Source organism: Salvelinus namaycush, chromosome 14, assembly GCF_016432855.1.
Source record: "Salvelinus namaycush isolate Seneca chromosome 14, SaNama_1.0, whole genome shotgun sequence".
NCBI lineage: Eukaryota > Metazoa > Chordata > Actinopteri > Salmoniformes > Salmonidae > Salvelinus > Salvelinus namaycush.
The window spans coordinates 17,874,315-17,896,017 of NC_052320.1; the positions used below are offsets into that span (position 1 = coordinate 17,874,315).

A 21,703-nucleotide genomic window follows, 5' to 3' on the forward strand; every position below is an offset into this window, starting at 1 on the left:
ATAATAATAGGAAATGCTCTGAGACCAGGTTGGGGTATGTTATACTGTAGAATATGGGTCACTGTGCTCCGAGAGCAGTTGAGGTAGATATAGTACTATAAAGATGTGATAGCATGCATGTTTGTTATGATCTGGGTTACAGTGATGTGATAGCACATGCAGGTCATAGTCAGACTAGCAGTACAACACAAACAATGGGAAGTCCCTCTACCTCCAGGGAGTTAGAACAGCAGGGGGTGTACCAGTAATGGATTCACACCTCAGGGGAACAACATCTCAGACTGAGAGGAAGAGGAAATGGCACAGTGAAAAACACTAAACCTACATACACAGCACTGTGGGGGCTCACCACTAAGCTCAGTGATACCAGGTGAAGGACATTGGGGTTATATACATGTATAAACTCATGTCAAATGGACTGCATTGTCCACAAATTGTCCACTCATTGTCCACTCGTCCTGTTTACCTATGAGGAAAAAAGCTCTCTCAGAAGCAGTATAGAGACCGAAGGGAGTCAGAGAATATACACCAATCTCAGTGTTGTGGTCAGTAGTACAATTACCACAGGGTGTGTCTATTGATTATGGTATGGAACAGTCATTGGCTAGTGACTTACAGTCAGATCTATTGAGTCTATTGTACATGCTGGGGTATAATGTCGTGTTTGGCTCTGGCTCAGTTTGGACATGGTTCACAAGTGGAATGCCAAGGTAATGTCACTTCCCAATACAAATGCAATACAAGTTTGGTTAGACTATTGTAGTCTTAATACATTTTCACCTCTTTCACAAATTGAATGCCTTCAATTTTCAGTTGTGTTTGTACTTCATCATTTAGTGATAGACGCAATAATACATTCCACTGATGAAATTAATTGACACACAATTCTTGAGTAATATAGTCATTTATTTGGTGCATAGCAATATTCCAAATACAAACCAATTAGTAAATCTCTGCCTACCTTGAGGGTCTCTTTCAGCCCAACAAATATTTGGTGGACTTGTCAAGGGACTCCTGTTTCCTCTCCTGAGATTAGTTTTGGAGAGTTTAATTATCAAGAGACCTTTTTCCAATCACATTATATTCTCAAGAGTTTAAAAGTAAATCCAACTGCTTTAAGAACCATTCTCAAGTTTCAAAGTTAGTTGACCTATTAGAATATCAAGTACTGAAGGAATGGGTTCAGTGAGCCATAAGACGTAGTGATTTAACAGAATCATTTAGACTAGATGAGATCCAGTTAAAATAAAGATTTATCAATGTTTTCTTTCCAAATCAGCACCAGGTGCCGTTGACAAGGGCTATGTCGATCTTCATCTCTCTGTCTCTCTCGGGAATGGTTTGAGACAGAGTACAGAATCATCCTGTGAGAGGTGATCTGTGTTGGCGGTCATAGACCCCTGTTTAAATGACTTTTGTCTCTCTGTCTGTGTTTCAGAGTGAACGAATTGAAAAGGGCCAAGGAACATGAGAACCTTCAGAAGAGCCCCCTCACAATGTGACATCACTCTCCTCCTGACTCTTCCTGTTTTCTTTGTCCCTTTATACCCAAGACATTTTACAAGAGAAGAAGAAAAAAAAACAGTTCAGTGAAAACACTGCGATTATTATTACTACTACTACGGCAGCGTGGCCGACTCTACTTCTACTTCTAACAACAGCATTTTTCACGTTTATCTTTTCCCTCTGACGTTGTTTATGTTGGAGAGTGTAGAATTATAAACTAAGGGGAAGAAGCTGTGGGGGGCAGAACATTTGCTTCATGGCATTTTTTGCACTTTTTCATGGATTGTTTTGTCTTTTTGGGAGTATCGGAGTATAAGTTTAAGACGGTAAAGGAAGAGGAATGCTGGACATGTCTGAAAAGGTCCCTGTGGATCAAAGGAAGAGGATAAGACGCCAAGGATGGAGGCAGATGCCGGCCAGAACATAAGGAAACATGACAGAAGCAGAAACACATTTGGGACTTGGCTCTAATTGTATTTCATATTTTTTTAAGTGACTGATTATTCCATTTGAAGAAGAAAAAAATGTAACTTAATGAACCAAAAAATCTCGGTAATACATTGATCCATTTGCACACATACACTCCCTGTCGACAGTTAGATGAATACATTCAGTATGGTAACTCAAAATAGATCAAAATTCCCCTTCCTGTTACGCTGTGCTCTACCCCGCCAGTCAGTCCAAAGGGGTGGGGTTACATATGAATGTAGGAGGGGTGTGAGCAGAAATGGGTGGGGCTTATTAAAACAATGGCTTATTTTGTTATCTAGGTTTGGAGGGGTTATGTACTGTAAGGCAAGGGATAGGGGGATTCAATGGAATTACAATTCTTCTTATTTTTTTATATTATTATTTTATTCTCTTTTCTATTCCTCTTTGCTTGAATCTGTTTTGTGCTCATGCCCATGACCGATTTACAACTGACTTGTCTCTTCAAAATTCTGTGTTGTCGATTTGATCAAATATGCATGCCTATGGGTGAAGTCTTCACCTGCGTGCTGGAAGTTAGGTCTGTATTCTCTGAATTTCAATGTTTTGCTTTTGTCTTTATGTTCAAATGCAACTGAGTGGCCCATGTACCAACCTATTCTCCCAAGAGTCATACCCTCTAGTTCCTGAGATTATACCTACATCGTCCTCATCTTTTCTTTTTCTGTTGCCTTATTTCATTTATTTTCTCAGTATTCTAAAAAGAAAGAAAACTTGCCTCTTTTGTGTTGTAATGATTACAGTCATGAAGGTTATTGTTGTTCTTTTTAAATGAACTTCAGGGCCTGTGAGGGCTTTTGAGGGGAAGATCACATACATTGCCTTGACGTCTTAGAGATTCTTTGAGGGGTCCCTAAGCTAGTCCCAAAATAGGGGTTAGACAAATCCATATTTTTGACAATTGAGCAGTTTCTGTATATAAAGAAGGCTGAAGGTAGGGAAAAACATTTACCCAAAGGGGATTGTATTTTAGAAATATATTATTTTATTCATTAAAAAGGGGTCAAAAACAGGTATGAGACAAAAACAGAATATTTGTATAGTTTTGTTTGAATGCCTAAGAAGTATGGTTGTATTGTTTGTATATAGTGTAAATACCTGGGATAAAAATGAGCTATGTGCATGAAAAACATGAACAAAGGTTTAAAAAAAACTAAACAAAAGCAGTAGTGGCTATGCTCTGTAAAATTATTAAAAGTATTTCACTATAAGAGTATTTTATTTTATTTTGATTGTTCTTGGGAAAAACATTTTGCGAAAGCATGACATTATTGCAAATGCTAAAAACTTTTAAAAAAGATAACGTATTTAGAGTTAGGAGAAATCTGCAAAATTATCTTAAGACAAGTATGTTTATGTTTACATTTTTGTTTTGGGCTACCAAGAATCTTTTGCCAATGGTGCCAAGTAATGTGAATGCTATATTGCTTAGCAAGAGAATGAAGTTAATCTTAGCAGAACAGATAATCATACAATGAAATAGACACTAGCATTAAAGACCACAAGGTCCCATCCCAACTGGCAGAGGATCACAGATAGAGGTACACATTGCAGAGGGAGAAATATTTCTACAGCAACTTTTAAGTCTCTCATTTCTCTTCTGTTATCACACGTCAAAACAACCCAAGCTTTTTTGCCATCATCACAAAATACACAGGGATCACTCGTCAGTAACATTTTAAGTGCAAAAAAGCCTACTGTATGAGAAAGAGGGATTGTGTTGTCAGTGTGCATGTTTGTATGGATTGTGTTCATATAAAGATTGTAAATGGCAGCCTTGTCCATGTGAATCTCAGCCCTGTTGTTTTTATTTTTTATAATTGAGGTTGATTTAACATTTGTTTAATAGGTAGCCTAGTGGTTAGATCGTTGGGCCAGTAACCAAAAGGTTGCTAGATCGAATCCCCGAGCAGACAAGGTAAAAATCTGTCGTTCTGCCCCTGAACAAGGCAGTTAACCCACTGTTCCTAGGCCGCTATTGTAAATAAGAATTTGTTCTTAACTGACTTGCCTAGTTAAATAAAGGTTAAATAAAAATAAAATATATATTAAATCATCATTTATTTAATAGGACAACACACAGGTGATGAAATCATCGAGCTTTGATTATTAAATCATAATTTGTTTAATAGGACAACGCACAGGTGATGAAATCATTGAGCTTTGATTATTAAATCATTGAGCTTTGATTATTAAATCATTGAGCTTTGGACCGAGTTTGGGAAACCCTGAAATAGACTAGATCAACGTATCAAACTGCTGACACAAGACAATACTTTTTTCTAAGTGTGGGCTGGAAGTGTAACTTGACTAAGGCTGTCAGGGTCTGGACAGACCAGAATTATTCTTTGTCAAAATGTAATGTGGCCACAGTGAACGAGGTACATGTGTAGCATCTCTCAACTGGTATTCTTTGTAAAAGTAAATTGGTAATTTACTTACAGGAGGAACACTTGTTTAAACAATCTAAGGTGCTAAAAGAACACAATTAAACAGTGATGGGGTTATAGTGAAACATATAAACTATTATGGATCAGCACAGCCAAGTCAATGAGCAAAAGTGAGGGATCTATAAACCTGTAAATGTTACAAGATGCACCAGTGTCATTATATCAACTTCTGAAGAAGAATATGTCTGGCTCATAATGGCATATGTGAGGACCGTGTTTGAAAGATTATTAAATGAAATGTGAGTGGTGGGAACAGAAACATTGAACCAGTTGATTTGATCTGTGAGTCGATGATATATACTATACAACAGTCTGCTGGTTTTTGCAGTTCTGCTGAAATATATTATATTCATATCAAAACAACCAGGTGGCGTATTCTCCATTCCAGTGATGACGTTCATTATTCAAACAAGGTGTGAATGCCATTGGACAATTCTGTTTTGTTGTTTCAATTGCTGAATTTCGTCTCAGACCCTGTGATCTGTTCTGTTTTTATTATTATATACTGCTGGGTTTATTTCTCTGTATGTTTGTGTTTATTTCACAGAGACTTGATATGTAAACCTATTTTCAGAGTGTTTATGTAGAAAGTGCCTAATCATATCCCGATTGATCGCACAAAGCCAATGTCAGGAAGCATGCAATGTACTGTACCTAAGGAGAAAAACATGGCTTTGGAGAGAAAAAGATCACCTGAATCCATCATTCTTTAGGACTACTGTATATCAAGTATAATACCATATATCAATCCAAAAACCATCACTAAATTCAGTCAGGTGACAGTGTTCCCTTAACCAACCCAGTATCACCACAGAATGCATTCCGTCTTGTTAACATTCTAAGCATTTTTATTTTCTATTGGAACTGCCTGTTGAAACCATGAGAATTCCATTCCATAACTTTTGTGGTTTTATTGCCTTGCATTCATCATTCAGATAGTGGTAAGAATGCCAGCTAATGCACTGCTGTGGCAATATGGGAAGGTTTTATTATGCTTGCATGGGTAAAATAGTTAACTGGGTGACTGAACTGCACCCAAAGCATGCTTATTTTTCTAAAATCAGTAGTCAGATAGACTTGTAAAAGACTTACTGTTCTGTAAAGCGAAGAACGTTTGTATGACGTGTCACAGAACTCTGAAAGATGGAGGGCCGTTGATTGGAAGGCAGAGGAGAATCCTAAAAATACAAACTATGATCAATCTGCAGTATTTACTGACCATGTTTCTTGGGGTAGCATGAGGGAAAGTTTTTCTAGAAGCAAGTTTTTTAGAATTCATTTATTCATTTGGATCTAAAAAATAGTGTGCTCCCAACCCAACAGTATACCGCAAGTCTTTTACTAGGCAACAACACACAGACACACACACACACACGCAGGCGACAGTACACTGCACTGCACACATCCAGATATGTCAGGGCATAGTCAGTCTCACTTGTACACAGTTCAGCAGAGAGAGCTCATCATGTGTTATTTTCCTAGCCTGCTCCTAGTCCTAGAGAACAGCTCACCTCCCTTCTGTATTTTACTCAGGGTGCCAAAATGGGGAGGAGGAAGTGGAGCAGGACATTGATGGTGATTCAGTGTAGAGAGAGGACACACTATTGAAATAGGACACAGAGCTTTCTGGATAAAACAGGCAAATTACTACTGATCCTGGATACATTATTGGTATCCATTTCCTCTCAAGTAAGTAAGGTGAGCTGAGGAGAGACGTAATGGCACGATATCAGAACTAGGGGATACAAGTAATTGTAGTATAGATAATTATAATTAGGACAAGCTTATCACAATTGACCGAATGGTCAATTGTTTCTGTCTTGGCTACAGCTCTGACAAATGAATTTGTAGGCATTATGGGACACTAGGGCTTAAAGTCTTGTGTAAATGCTTACCTTTCTTTTATAGACTATGCTTAGGAGTCTAGTAACACTTTAACCTTTGACCTCCTCTGGCTTGATGGTTCTCATTAAAACAAGGATTTGCTGTGTGAATCTATGATTATGTCATAACATCACACACAGCTTCAAATAGTCTATAAAGCTATTCTCAGTTATACAACATTTCATCTCAGTTAAGATATGGATGATGACATGATGTAAAATCTGAATGAGGTCTTCCTGAGACGTACGTTGGGGTAGTTGAAGATGAGGTCTTCCTGCGACGTACGTTGGGGTAGTTGAAGATGAGGTCTTCCTGAGACGTACGTTGGGGTAGTTGAAGATGAGGTCTTCCTGAGACGTACGTTGGGGTAGTTGAAGATGAGGTCTTCCTGAGACGTACGTTGGGGTAGTTGAAGATGAGGTCTTCCTGAGACGTACGTTGGGGTAGTTGAAGATGAGGTCTTCCTGAGACGTACGTTGGGGTAGTTGAAGATGAGGTCTTCCTGAGACGTACGTTGGGGTAGTTGAAGATGAGGTCTTCCTGAGACGTACGTTGGGGTAGTTGAAGATGAGGTCTTCCTGAGACGTACGTTGGGGTAGTTGAAGATGAGGTCTTCCTGAGACGTACGTTGGGGTAGTTGAAGATGAGGTCTTCCTGAGACGTACGTTGAGGTAGTTGAAGATGACCAGATCTTAGAGGGACGGTTTCAGAAAAAGCCCTTCAGGTATGGCCATCTTCTGGATGGTATGACAGGTTAGCTATAACAGGCACTTCATATGGATTTTATTACCTTCATTACACTCTACTAATTGACTTGAGGGACTGGACGGTATTTCCTCCACTTCCTTTGTCAATGCACTCAAACTACTGAAAGGTAGGCACATCAAGACAACAGAGCAGAAACCATCTCACAACCTTTTCCACTTATGGACACAGAGCAATAAGCATTCTTTTGTGGAGACCTATAGACCTAGTGAAGATAAAAATGATTGGACACATGTAGTCGACGTACTCTTATGCAAATGCCAGTATTGCAAGACAAGCATTCAGTAGTTTATGGACAGCAATTGTATGGCCCCTTTACCGAACTGCATGTTTTCATCAATTCCAAACCAAGAAGAAAAAAATGGCCCTTCTTTAATACAAAGTCGTGGGTCCTTGACACTTTGCATGTGAACTAGTGTTAGAGCTATTTTCCTCTCCTCTTTAACTGTCTTTCTCTCGGTCTTTCCCTGTTATGTGACCCTCTCTTTCTTTCCTTCCCCTATTATTTCACCCACTCCTTATTTTCGTTTCCCCTAATGTGTTTTGCTTTCTCTCCTTTTTCTTCCCCCTCTTTCTTGTTTGTAAGTTTTATTTTTGTAATTGTGCATGTACAAGCGTCACTGACTCGATGGATATGTTTTTAAAAAAGCTGCTGAAGCCATGCAAAACGTTTTGAAATGCCCTTAAAATATGGAAGATGTTTTCTGAATGCTTTATATTCTTTCTGCTGTAAAATAATAAAATAATAAAAAAATGAAGAAAACTCTAACAAAGTGTGATTTTGCCTCCTTGTTCTTCTACTGTATCATCCAGTGCATCAATGCCTGTACTATAGCCACATTTTGTTGTAATAACCCACAGCCAATCAGCTGCCTACCAGCTGCTCTATATTAACGCTGTATAGTTTTAGTGCTATAAGTTCAAATTGTACATGCACTGTTGTAAGTTTTTAAAAATTTGATTTATTTCACCTTTATTTAACCAGGTAGGCTAGTTGAGAACAAGTTCTCACTTACAACTGCGACCTGGCCAAGATAAAGCAAAGCAGTGCGACACAAACAACAACACAGTTACACATGGAATATCCAAACATACAGTCAATAATACAATAGAAAAGTCTATATACAATGTGTGCAAATGCAGTAGGACAAGGGAGGTAAGGCAATAAGTAGGCCATAGTGGCGAAATAATTACAATATAGAAATTAAACACTGGAGTGATAGATGTGCAGAAGATGAGTGTCCAAGCAGAGATACTGGGGTGCAAAGGAGCAAAATAAATCAAATATATAACAGTATGGGGATGAGGTAGTTGGATGGGCTATTTACAGATGAGCTATGTACAGGTGCAGTGAACTGTGAGCTGCTCTGACAGCTGGTGCTTAAAGCTAGTGAGGGAGATATGAGTCTCCAGCTTCAGGGATTTTTGCAGTTCGTTCCAGTCGTTTGCAGCAGAGAACTGTAAGGAAAGGCGGCCGAAGGAGGAATTGGCTTTGGCGATGACCAGTGAAATATACCTGCTGGAGCACGTGCTACGGGTGGGTGCTGTTATGGTGACTAGTGAGCTGAGGTAAGGCGAGGCTTTACCTAGCAAAGACTTATAGATGACCTGGATCCAGTGAGTTTGGCGACGAATATGAAGCGAGGGCCAGCCAACGAGAGCATACAGGTTGCAGTGGTGGGTAGTATATGGGGCTTTGGTGACAAAACGGATGGCACTGTGATAGACTGCATCCAATTCACTGAGTAGAGTGTTGGAGGCTATTTTATAGATGACATCACCGAAGTCGAGGATCGGTAGGATGGTCAGTTTTACGAGGGTATGTTTGGCAGCATGAGTGAAGGATGCTTTGTTGCGAAATAGGAAGCCGATTCTAGATTTAATTTTGGATTGGACATGCTTAATGTGAGTCTGGAAGGAGAGTTTACAGTCTAGCCAGACATCTAGGTATTTGTAGTTGTCCACATATTCTAAGTCACCGTCCAGAGTAGTGATGCTGGACGGGCGGGCAAGTGTGGGCAGCGATCGGTTGAAGAGCATGCATTTAGTTTTACTTGCATTTAAGAGCAGTTGGAGGCCAAGGAAGGAGAGTTGTATGGCATTGAAGCTCATCTGGAGGTTATTTAACACAGTGTCCAAAGAAGGGCCAGAAGTATACAGAATGGTGTCGTCTGCTTAGAGGTGGATCAGAGAATCAAGAGCAACATCATTGATGTATACAGAGAAAAGAGTCGGCCCGAGGATTGAACCCTGTGGCACCCCCATAGAGACTGCCAGAGGTCTGGACAACAGGCCCTCCGATTTGACACATTGAACTCTGTCTGAAAAGTAGTTGGTGAACCAGGCGAGGGAGTCATTTGAGAAACCAAGGCTGTTGAGTCTGCCAATAAGAATGTGGTGATTGACAGAGTCGAAAGCCTTGGCCAGGTCGATGAATACAGCTGCACAGTATTGTCTCTTATCGATGGCGGTTATGATATCGTTTAGGACCTTGAGCGTGGCTGAGGTACACCCATGACCAGCTCGGAAACCAGATTGCATACGGAGAAGGTACGGTGGGATTCGAAATGGTCGGTGATCTGTTTGTTAACTTGGCTTTCGAATACCTTAGAAAGGCAGGGTAGGATAGATATAGGTCTATAGCAGTTTTTGTCTAGAGTGTCTCCCCCTTTGAAGAGGGGGATGACCACAGCAGCTTTCTAAACTTTGGGGATCTCAGATGATACGAAAGAGAGGTTGAACAATTTTGGTGGATAATTTTAGAAAGAGAGGGTCCAGATTGTCTAGCCCGGCTGATTTGTAGGGGTCCAGATTTTGCAGTTCTTTCAGAACATCAGCTATCTGGATTTGGGTGAAGGAGAAATGGGGGAGGCTTGGGCAAGTTGCTGTGGGGGGTGCAGGGCTGTTGACCGGGGTAAGGGTAGCCAGGTGGAAAGCATTGCCAGCCGTAGAAAAATGCTTATTGAAATTCTCAATTATCGCGGATAAATCGGTGGTGACAGTGTTTCCTAGCCTCAATGCAGTGGGCAGCTGGGAGGAGGTGCTCTTATTCTCCATGGACTTTAGTGTCCGAGAACTTTTTGGAGTTTGTGCTACAGGTTGCAAATTTCTGTTTGAAAAAGCTAGCCTTTGCTTTCCTAACGGCCTGTGTATATTGGTTCCTAATTTTCCTGAAAAGTTGCATATTGCAGGGGCTATTCGATGCTAATGCAGTATGCCACAGGAAGTTTTTGTGCTGGTCAAGAGCAGTCAGGTCTGGAGTGAACCAAGGGCTATGTCTGTTCCTGGCTCTACATTTTTGGAATGGGGCATGGTTATTTAAGATGGCGAGGAAAGCACTTTTAAAGAATAACCAGGCATCCTCTACTGATGTAATGAGGTCAATATCCTTCCAGGATACCCGGGCCAGGTCGATTAGAAAGGCCTGCTCGCTGAAGTGTTTTACGGAGCGTTTGACAGTGATGAGGGGTGGTAGTTTGACCGCAGACCCATTACGGACGCAAGCAATGAGGCAGTGATCACTGAGATCCTGGTTGAAGACAGCAGAGGTGTATTTGGAGGGCAGGCTGGTTAGGATGATATCTATGAGGGTGCCCGTGTTTACGTATTTGGGGTTGTACCTGGTAGGTTCATTGAAAATTTGTGTGAGATTGAGGGCATCAAGCTTAGATGATTGAAGGATGGCAGGGGTGTTAAGCATGTCCCAGTTTAGGTCACCTAACAGCACAAGCTCTGAAGATAGATGGCAATCAATTCACATATAATGGGTAATATCATTAATAATGCAATTCCGGCTATCTGATACTCACTTTACACCCATTAAGGGCATTATCCTATTCAGTAGAGTTGAATTTGGCAATAAAAATGCCTGTGTTATTCTAACTCAAAGGGCATCGCTGTTGACAAAGCATCCTCACAGACACAGTTACCTCAGATACTGCCCAGCCCAGGCAGTAAAGCTAGTCATTGGATCAAAGCTGAGTGGACTAACTGATCCAGAGGTCCAACTTAATGTAATTCTAAATTCTGAGCCACTGGTGTAGTACAGTCATATCATAGTCACAGTCAATGTGTCTCAGTGAGTTAGGATACGCAAAGAACACATTTCCAATACACACATGAGTATTAATACACACTAGTAATGTGTGAAATAGGATAAATATAAGCGCCCACCAAATTATTATTATAATCAATGTCACTACTGATGACTGCAGTTCTTCAGTGCGGGATGAAGAAGGAGAATAGCTGGGTCGTTCCACCAACTCGGTACCTTTTGAGATGTGTAACTTGGGGGGAAAAACGTCATTTCCACAAATTGTAACATTCTGTCGTAAAGAGCACATGTTCAACTTAATAAAAAACATGTTTTCCATCTCAAGAGGTTAAATAAATAAAAAATACTATAGCAAGTGACTATTAAGAGCCAATAATAGTTGACCGTAACAGGGTTGACCGTAACAGGGTTGACCGTAACAGGGTTGACCATAACAGGGTTGACCGTAACAGGGTTGGCGATTTCATCTTGTAACAGGGTTGACCGTAACAGGGTTGACCGTAACAGGGTTGACCGTAACAGGGTTGACCGTAACAGGGTTGGTGATTTCATCTTGTAACAGGGTTGACCGTAACAGGGTTGACCGTAACAGGGTTGACCGTAACAGGGTTGGTGATTTCATCTTGTAACAGGGTTGACCGTAACCGGGTTGACCGTAACCGGGTTGACCGTAACAGGGTTGACCGTAACAGGGTTGGCGATTTCATCTTGTAACAGGGGAAATGGATACTTGTTGTGTGCAACAAGGAGGGGCAATTGAACGCAAGCTTCACAAAAGAACATTGTTAAAACATTTCTAGCCTCTCTATCAATGGTTAACACTCAGTTTTCCACCACAAAACACCAGAACATTTTCAAAAAGAGTAGAACTAGCTCACCTGCTTCTACACTATGATTTGACTATTAGATGTTTATTTTGAAAAACATTTTTTAAAGGAATAGTTTCACCATATTAAAACAAGAGTTTAGTTCATGTAACAGGGGTGACCTTAAAATAAGGGACAGGTCTTTTTTAACCTTAAAATGAATCACTAATCACATGAAATAAATAATACCATTCAGAAATAACTTTGTCAAAGAAACAAAATATCTAGGGCTTTACAATGAGGGTGCACGGAGGGACATGTAAAAATCCTGAATTCAGATTTATTGAATTCTCCATGTGGTCTTTATTAAAGGGCACTTCATTGAATATAACAGGTTTTTAAAATTCAATATTGGTGCACAATTTCTACTTAAAATATCAAAGGGTCGCAAAAGGCACAACTTTCGTGGAATGGCCTTCCTGTGTGTGTGTGTGTGTTTCTTCTTTTTGTCTGCTGTAGATTCATGGGGGATGCGGCAGTGTCACGTCAGCAGAGCAGTGAGGGGCTGAGAGATCACTTGCCTGGGGGTTATCAAATCAAAATGTATTCTTCATGCACACAGTTTACAGCAGTTATAAACAACGTAGTGAAATGCTTACTTGCAAGCTCCCTCAACAATGCAGTACCAATAATCAATATGATCAAAAGGTTATGATGCAGGACAGTGGTTTAGTGTGGAGACGACCCAGAAGCATCAGGGATTGGTCAGGGCAGAATCAGGGGGAGACTATAAAACAAAATGTTGGTGTACCGAGGCTTCACTCAACTTCCGTGGAACGCTGTACTGCAACATAATCAGCAACACACAGGTGACTCAGAAGGTAGGACTTTATTGGGTTCTTATATCTACTGAATGTATTTGAAAGTAATGGTTTAGATTGTACTTAATTCCCAGATCTTAGGTTGGCTAGAAGGCCTATAGGGAATACCTTTTAACCTATACGTTGTAGTGAGGATTAAGGATTTGAGATGGTCCTCTGTGTGTCATAGGAGAGATGATGAAGCTGGGAATACTGACACTTTTGTTGCTGTCTCTCTGGATATGTGATTGCAAGTCGTTGCAGACCGATTCAGACACTCTGATTGAGGTGAGACTGAGCTTATCCTGACTCAAATCTTGTTTATGAACACGGATTACATTAACTATAAACTTGCTGGCTCAAGTCATGGGACAACGGTGGTTAAACTATATAAACTGCTTCATTGAATAGATTATCGTCTCTAGCTAGCTTGTGTAAACATGTTTCCTAGGCAAGGAACTTCTGACCCACAGTGTCATTTGATGTTTTCTTCCCTTCCTCGCTCTCTCCCTCCCTTCTCTACTCCCTCCCTCCCTTCTCTACTCCCTCCCTCCCTTCTCTACTCCCTCCCTCCCTTCTCTACTCACTCCCTCCCTTCTCTACTCCCTCCCTCCCTCCGGTAGCTTTTGGAGCTCCTCCAGTCAGTGGGTTATCGGGTGCCAGAAGGTGAAGAGGGGCCCATGCTGGAGACAACCAGAGAGGATGCAGCATGGCCCAGTGCTGAGCTGGAGAAGAGAGATTTCCCAAGGATGGGTGCCTCTATGTACAACAGACCTTACGCTGAACAAGGCAGCAGCAGGTCAGAAAGACAAACACAACAACATTTAGAAATATTATTACTGTAGTATTATGTAATGTGCACTTCTAAGTGGTCAATATAAGGATAATTCATTTTCATACACCATGTATATTAAAATGTTCGATCTTAATTACTGTTGATGACTCTCTCTGTTTCTCTGTTCCTCTCTTTCTCACTTTCTCCTTCTAACTCTCTCTCCTCACTCACTTTCTCTCTCCTAACTCAATTCAATTCAATTCAATTCAAGGGGCTTTATTGGCATGGGAAACATGTGTTAACATTGCCAAAGCAAGTGAGGTAGATATTATACAAAAGTGAAATAAACAATACAAATTAACAGTAAACATTACACATACAGAAGTTTCAAAACAATAAAGACATTACAAATGTTATATTATATATATACAGTGTTGTAACAATGTACAAATGGTTAAAGCACACAAGTTAAAATAAATAAGCATAAATATGGGTTGTATTTACAATGGTGTTTGTTCTTCACTGGTTGCCCTTTTCTTGTGGCAACAGGTCACAAATCTTGCTGCTGTGATGGCACACTGTGGAATTTCTCCCAGTAGATATGGGAGTTTATCAAAATTGGATTTGTTTTCAAATTCTTTGTGGATCTGTGTAATCTGAGGGAAATATGTCTCTCTAATATGGTCATACATTGGGCAGGAGGTTAGGAAGTGCAGCTCAGTTTCCACCTCATTTTGTGGGCAGTGTGCACATAGCCTGTCTTCTCTTGAGAGCCATGTCTGCCTACGGCGGCCTTTCTCAATAGCAAGGCTATGCTCACTGAGTCTGTACATAGTCAAAGCTTTCCTTAAGTTTGGGTCAGTCACAGTGGTCAGGTATTCTGCCACTGTGTACTCTCTGTTTAGGGACAAATAGCATTCTAGTTTGCTCTGTTTTTTTGTTAATTCTTTCCAATGTGTCAAGTAATTATCTTTTTGTTTTCTCATGATTTGGTTGGGTCTAATTGTGCTGTTGTCCTGGGGCTCTGTGGGGTGTGTTTGTGTTTGTGAACAGAGCCCTAGGACTAACTCTCTCTCCTTCTAACTCTCTCTCTCTCCTAACTCTCTCTCTCTCCTAACTCTCTCCTTCTAACTCTCTCTCTCCTAACTCTCTCTCTCCTAACTCTCTACTTCTAACTCTCTCTATCCTTCTCTCTCTCTCTCTCCTAACTCTCTCTATCTCCTTCTAACTCTATCTCTCCTTCTAACTCTCTCTCTCTCTCCTAACTCACTCTCCTAACTCTCACTCTCTCCTTCTAACTCTCTCTCTCGCTCTCCTTCTAACTCTCTCGCTCTCTCCTTCTAACTCTTGCTCTCCTTCTAACTCTCTCCTAACTCTCTCTCTCTCCTAACTCTCTTTCTCTCATTCTAACTCTCTCTCTCTTCTAACTCTCTCTCCTCACTCTCTCTCTCCTGACTCTCTCTCTCCTTCTAACTCTCTCTCTCCTAACTCTCTCCTTCTAACTCTCTCTATCCTTCTCTCTCTCTCTCTCCTAACTCTCTCTCTCTCCTTCTAACTCTCTCTCTCTCCTTCTAACTCTCTCTCTCTCCTTCTAACTCACTCTCCTAACTCTCACTCTCTCCTTCTAACTCTCTCTCTCTCTCGCTCTCCTTCTAACTCTCTCGCTCTCTCCTTCTAACTCTCTCTCTCCTTCTAACTCTCTCCTAACTCTCTCTCTCTCCTTCTAACTCTCTTTCTCTCCTTCTAACTCTCTCTCTCCTAACTCTCTCTCCTCACTCTCTCTCTCTCCTAACTCGCTCTCTCCTTCTAACTCTCTCTCTCTCCTAACTCTCTCTCTCTCCTTCTAACTCTCTTTATCTCCTTCTAACTCTTTCTCTCCTAACTCTCTCTCCTCACTCTCTCTCTCCTAACTCGCTCTCTCCTTCTAACTCTCTCTCTCTCCTAAATCTCTCTCCTTCTAACTCTCTCTCTCCTAACTCTCTCTCTCCCAACTCTCTCCTTCTAACTCTCTCTCACTCTCTCCTAACTCTCTCTCCTTCTAACTTTCTCTCTCCTTGTAACTCTCTCTCTCTCCTAACTCTCTCTCCTTCTAACGCTCTCTCTTTCCTTGTAACTCTCTCTCTCTCCTAACTCTCTCTCCTTCTAACTCTCTCTCTCTTAACTCTCTCTCCTTCTAACTCTCTCTTCTAACTCTCTCTCTCTCCTTCTAACTCTCTCTCTCTTCTAACTCTCTCTCTCCTAACTCTCTCTCTCCTTCTAACTCTCTCTTTCCTTCTAACTCTCTCTCTCTTCTAACTCTCTCTCTCCTAACTCTCTCTCTCCTTCTAACTCTCTCTTTCCTTCTAACTCTCTCTCTCTCTTAACTCTCTCTCTCTCCTTCTAATTCTCTTTCACTCCTAACTCTCTCTCTCCCCTTTTAACTCTCTCTCTCTCTCTCCTTCTAACTCTCTCTCTCTCTCCTTCTAACTCTCTATCTCTCCTAGCTCTCTCTCCTTCTAACTCTCTCTCTCTCTCTCTCTCTCCTTCTAACTCTCTCTCTCCTTCTAACTCTCTCCTTTTAACTCTCTCTCTCCTAACTCTCTCTCCTTCTAACTCTCTCTCTCTCCTAACTCTCTCTCTCTCCTTCTAACTCTCTCTCTCCTTCTAACTCTCTCTCTCTCTCTCTCTCTCTCTCCTTCTAACTCTCTCCTTCTAACTCTCTCTATCTCCTAACTCTCTCCTTCTAACTCTCTCCTTCTAACTCTCTCTCTCTTCTAACTCTCTCTCCTAACCCTCTCTCTCTCTCCTTTTAACTCTCTCTCTCTCTCTCTCCCTAACTCTATCTCTCCTTCTAACTTTCTCCTTCTATCTCTCTCTCTCCTTCTATCTCGCTCTCTCTCTCTCTCTTCTAACTCTCTCTCTCTCCTAACTCTCTCTCTCCTAACGCTCTCTCTCTCCTTCTAACTCTCTCTCTCTCTCCTTCTAACTGACTCTCTCATAACTCTCTCTCTCCTAACTCTCTCTCTCCTAACTCTCTCTATCTCCTTCTAACTCCCTCTTTCCTTCTAACTCTCCTAACTCTCTCTCTCTCCTTCTAACTCTCTCTCTCTCCTAACTCTCTCACTCCCTAACTCTCTCTCTCCTTCTAACTTTCTCCTTCTATCTCTCTCTCTCTCTCCTTCTAACTCTCTCTCTCTCTCTATTCTAACTCTCTCTCTCTCCTAACTTGCTCTCTCTAATTATATCTCTCTCTCTCCTTCTAACTCTCTCTCTCCTTCTAACTCTCTCTTTATCTCTCTCTCTCTCCTAACTCTCTCCTAACTCTCTCTCTCCTAACTCTCTCCTAACTCTCACTCTCTCTCCTAACTCTCTCTCTCTCCTAACTCTCTCTCTCTCCTTCAAACTCTCATATTCTCTCTCGCTCACAATCTCTCTTTCTCACACAATCTCTCTCTCCTCTCCCTCCCTTCTTCCCTTCACCACTCTACTTCTCGTTGTCCAGAAGGTCTAATACAAAGTATCCGCCTGCTTTTCCAATGGAGCGGATGAATCGTGTCCGGGGTTGATGGACTGTCTTACAAAACAATGAGATTATACCACAGTATCATTTTCTGACTAATCGGATCTGCCAAATGTCTGCTTCTCAGACCTACAGTGAACAGTACGACTCCTTTGCATGTCTTCTACAATGAATCACATCCCCTTATGACTCAAATAAAGACTGTAGGCATTATATTATGTTCTTCATGTGGTCTTTTTGCTTGAAGAGATGTCAATGTTTATTTTATCACAGACTGCATAAATGCATTTGGTAGTTCAATGAGTAATTTCCCAGGGACCAGACATCCAACGGAGAGCTTTTCCAAGTAGAAGATTTTATTTGTATTTAATATACAGCACAGCCATTTAGTTCTTCATGCAGGTCATGTTTGCTCAGTAACATCAAACAGTGAACATTTTAAACACACAGGTGGGACAGGGATAAAAACAAAATAGTCCGCAAACATACTGTAACATATATCAACCTGTGTGATATCCATTCAGTCCATCCCTGTCTGTGTGTAGTGTCCTTATGTGTGTGTGTTTTCCTGTGTGTGAATGTACATTATGCATGCATGTACATATGTGCGCATCTGTATGCTTTGTTGTGTGCAAGAGAGGGGTTGTGTCTCAGTACAAGCCACATCTCTTCATCATAATGCATGGTGTGAATGTATTTCTCTATGGACGGTTGACTGGGTTAGACACAGTACTTCCAGAAGCACTCTGAGGCACCTCTTCTTTTCCTAGACTGCTTCCTGATGCCAAAGAAGCGGCTGAAGGTGTTGAGGTGACTGTTTCTCCAGCCACTCCTGAAACAGAGAACAATTACCGCTGTAGTAGTTCATGCTTCATGAAACCGCTACTCCCAAAACAAAATGTGATAGGAGCTCCTTATATATATATATGTTCCTTATCATCTTTCAGTTTAAAAACTCACATCTTTCTTCATCTGTCTTTCCAGTAGTCCAGCTACACTGAGACCTAAGAGAGACGAAGGGTGAGAGAGAATGTTGTGATACTTCTCCTGGTGTAACTGTTTAGACACAATACCAACTAGTTTGTGTGATCTCACCGTCTCTGCTGAGAACTCCAGACAGTAGGGATGAGTATCTGAGTCCAGGGCCAGCTTGGGGAAGATACGTCTGCTCAGAGAAAGACAGCTCGTCTGGACTACCTGCTCCTCCATCCTCCACGGATACCGAACACAGTCAAAACACAGTCAACACTTACAATTGTGTTTATCTTAATCCAACCATGGGGATTCATGAGAAATAACTTAAGTAGCAGCTACACTTTGATGGTGTAAAGTGTATGGAACATTGTCACCATAATCAAACCGCATATTACACATTCAATATTAACACTGCTTCAGTTCTCAGACACAATCACACGTTGACAGATCAACTAGGTCTCAAAGAAATTATACCAGAACAGAAGGTCAAATCGGATTTGCCCAGGTGTTTAAAATGCCCTGCTCATCTGTGGAGGGGGACCAGGTGGAGAGACAAGGGCAGAGAATTTACTGTTTATTTTATGAATTAATTAACCTGCTACGTGACTTCACTTACATCAAATTAACCGACTCAATGCGTGACTTACAGGCTTTATGGAATAGCATTTATCTCCCTCACCTCGGCTACCCATCCAAACACATGACTCCCTGGTCACAGTACAATGTGATTTTGTTGATTTAAAAAATGCATTGAAAGCAGTTAGTTGGGCATTATATCCTGTAGCCTAATAGGTCATACACCCTACATGAGGATGGAGGTGTTTATGAATATTAGTCAGTGTTACTCCTCTGGAGCAGGTGTCATGTCTCACGTTGGATTATTTGGACTATTCGTCAGTTGCATTGGGGCTGATGTAAAAATGTATGCATACTGTTCTTATATTAAATCACATAACACATGTAACATTATCCCTGATATCAATTTTGATATTCATCCTACAATACAATGTTGGGCCTGAAATGGTCAATTAATACAGCAGAAGGAAATGAGAATGGAAGTTATGGAGATCCAGGTAACTGACAAAATAAAGGACACACCAACATACATTGTCTTAATGGGGCGGTGGGCCACCACGAGCCAGAACAGCTTCAATGCATCTTGGCATAGATTCTACAAGTGTCTGGAACTCTATTGGAGAGATGTGATACTATCGTGATATGGTGACTGAGACGGCCATTACATTTGAGTCATTTAGCAGATGCTCTTATCCAGATTGACTTACAGTCAGTGCTTTCATCTACAGATATCAAGGTGGGACAACCACATATCACAGGCATAGTAAGTACACTTTTCCTCAATAAAGTAGCTATGAGCAAAATGGTTCAGGATTATTTTGATTATTTATTTTGGGGAGGGCGCATATGGTTTACATTATTTTCATGCTCATCAAACCATTCAGTGACCACTCGTGCCCTGTGGATGAGGGCATTGTCATCCTATGGGGGCACCATGGTCGCCAAAATAATGGCCAGAGTAATGGCCTTCCCAGCATTTTTATGCATGCCCCTGAGCATGATGGGATATTAATTGCCTAATTAACTCAGGAACCACACCTGTGTGGAAGCACCTGCTTTCAATACACTTTGTATCCCTCATTTACTTAAGTATTTCCATTATTTTGCAGTTACCTGTCTATAAAGTATTTATTTACGGCTCCAGAAGGCCCCTTGGCCCAGATGGCATTTGAAGTCAGTTTAAGCCAGTGTAGGATTTGCCATGGGTCATTAATTGATTCTCAAACTGCTCAATGGCCAAGCTTGTTCTAGCAAGACGTTATATTTGTGAATTTCACTTTTGCCTAGCCCTGCAATTTCTATTTATTATGGATCCTAAATAGGCCAAGACACAGGCAGACGTAGTCATTGGCTGAGACGCTAGAGAGACAGACGGGGTGTGTTCATAGAAGGTAACATTTTGCAACAAAAGTACGTCACCATTTGCAATTGTTTATTTAATTAACAGAGGTCTCTGACGTCAGTGCCATGGCCTCTGGTATGATAATGAAGGTGGCGCAAGCGGCCGATGACATTTACTTTTTTACAACTCATAGACTGTTTTAGTCAAGGGCCATCTGATTAATTTCATTTTTTTGGCGGTTTAAAGAGCATGTTTTAATAAAGTATTTAGTTGAAATTGAAATGATTTGTGCTAAGGACTCCAACTGATTTAAAAGAGATTTAGAAGAGAAATATATGAATGTATAGGGTATAGCATTTATAAAGGAGCACAACTCAATAATCAGAGGTGGCTGATGGTGTGAGAGACAGCGGGAGGGAAGGATGAGAAGAAGTGTCACACCTCCAAAATAATTTTTTACAATTATTTTCGATCAGGATATGGCACATTATCTGGCAGGATTCAAATGGAGCTAAGTACTATGTTTGTTTTTATTTTTGTATCTATAAAGAATGCACATTCATGTATATTTGATGCATATAACTATCTGCTCGTTCCTAAACAGTTCACCCTAAATGTATGGGTGTAGCTGACTTTTGACCTTGTGTGTGCCACACACAACTCACGCCAGAGACAGAAGAGAAAGTGAGACACCCCACTCGCTGTTTTCTTTCTTCAATGAAAGTTAATGAACTAAGTAGACCAGACCCAGCTGCTATTGCATTGGTGTCTACACACCCAGTGGTAAACAGCCTTGGTGAAATATCTTCATTTATCTACCATCTTCGCTCATGCCGCTGGCTTGTTGTCACCCATGTCATCCCATGGCCACAGCTTGTTGTTTTTAAATGGCACCAGCAGATGGCAGAAAATGCCTAGTAATTCAAATACCCATATAACTTAATTGTATTAAAATATAAATGTTATTTTAAACTTGTGGAAAAGTTTTTAAAATATACAATTTGAAAGTTTTTTTGACAAGTTTCAAGTATCGGATGTACTGTAGGCTACAGGATACACACACAAACACGTTTTATTAGTCTATGTAGGATACATATGTAGCACTACTGCCTATGGGGGGTGATTCATGCCAGAATTAAGCCTTGTGATGCTACTGATACCTCTCACCAAGTCACTTAACGTCTTCCTAGCGTCATAAAATAATGCCATGAATTAACATGGACTGTCAAAGTTTGTTTCTAAGGCGTCAAACTGCCGACGCGTTCACGTCACGTGACACGTACACGTCATGTAGACTTTTTGTTCAAGTTGCGTAATGTGTCACTGTCACGTCACGTGTCAGTTTGCATGTAAGAGTATTATGAATGATCTTAAAAACGTCTACATGTGTTACGTGTTAGTTTAAGTGTCTGTTTAGTTCATCAATTTCATTTGTTGATTTAGCTAAAATAGGACTGTCACCTCAATGCAAAACTTATTAGGCTAGTTGATATTGCAGCCACCATTACTGTGTAGATATGCCTATTTCTCGCATCAATACGAACACAAGGGCTTCTTGGTAGCCTAGTGTTTCGAGCGTTGGGCTAGTAACCGAAAGGTTGCTAGGTCAAAGCTACAAGATTAACTTTTTTTGTCATTTTGCCTGAGCAAGGCAGTTAACCCACTGTTCCCCGGGCGACTAATACGTGGATTTTGATTAAGGCAGCCCCTTACACCTCTCTG

At 40.9% G+C, this 21,703-nt stretch overlaps 1 protein-coding gene across 1 annotated transcript in view; it reads left to right on the forward strand.

Moving 5' to 3' along the window:
• LOC120058628 (calmodulin-binding transcription activator 1-like) overlaps nt 1-1,471 on the forward strand; it is a 475,337-nt gene extending 473,866 nt beyond the window's left edge. The window contains exon 25 of the mRNA XM_039007387.1: nt 1,439-1,471. Within this exon, the coding sequence (XP_038863315.1) occupies nt 1,439-1,471 (33 nt within the window). The remainder of the gene's footprint in view (nt 1-1,438) is intronic.
• Nucleotides 1,472-21,703: the final 20,232 nt, after the last annotated feature.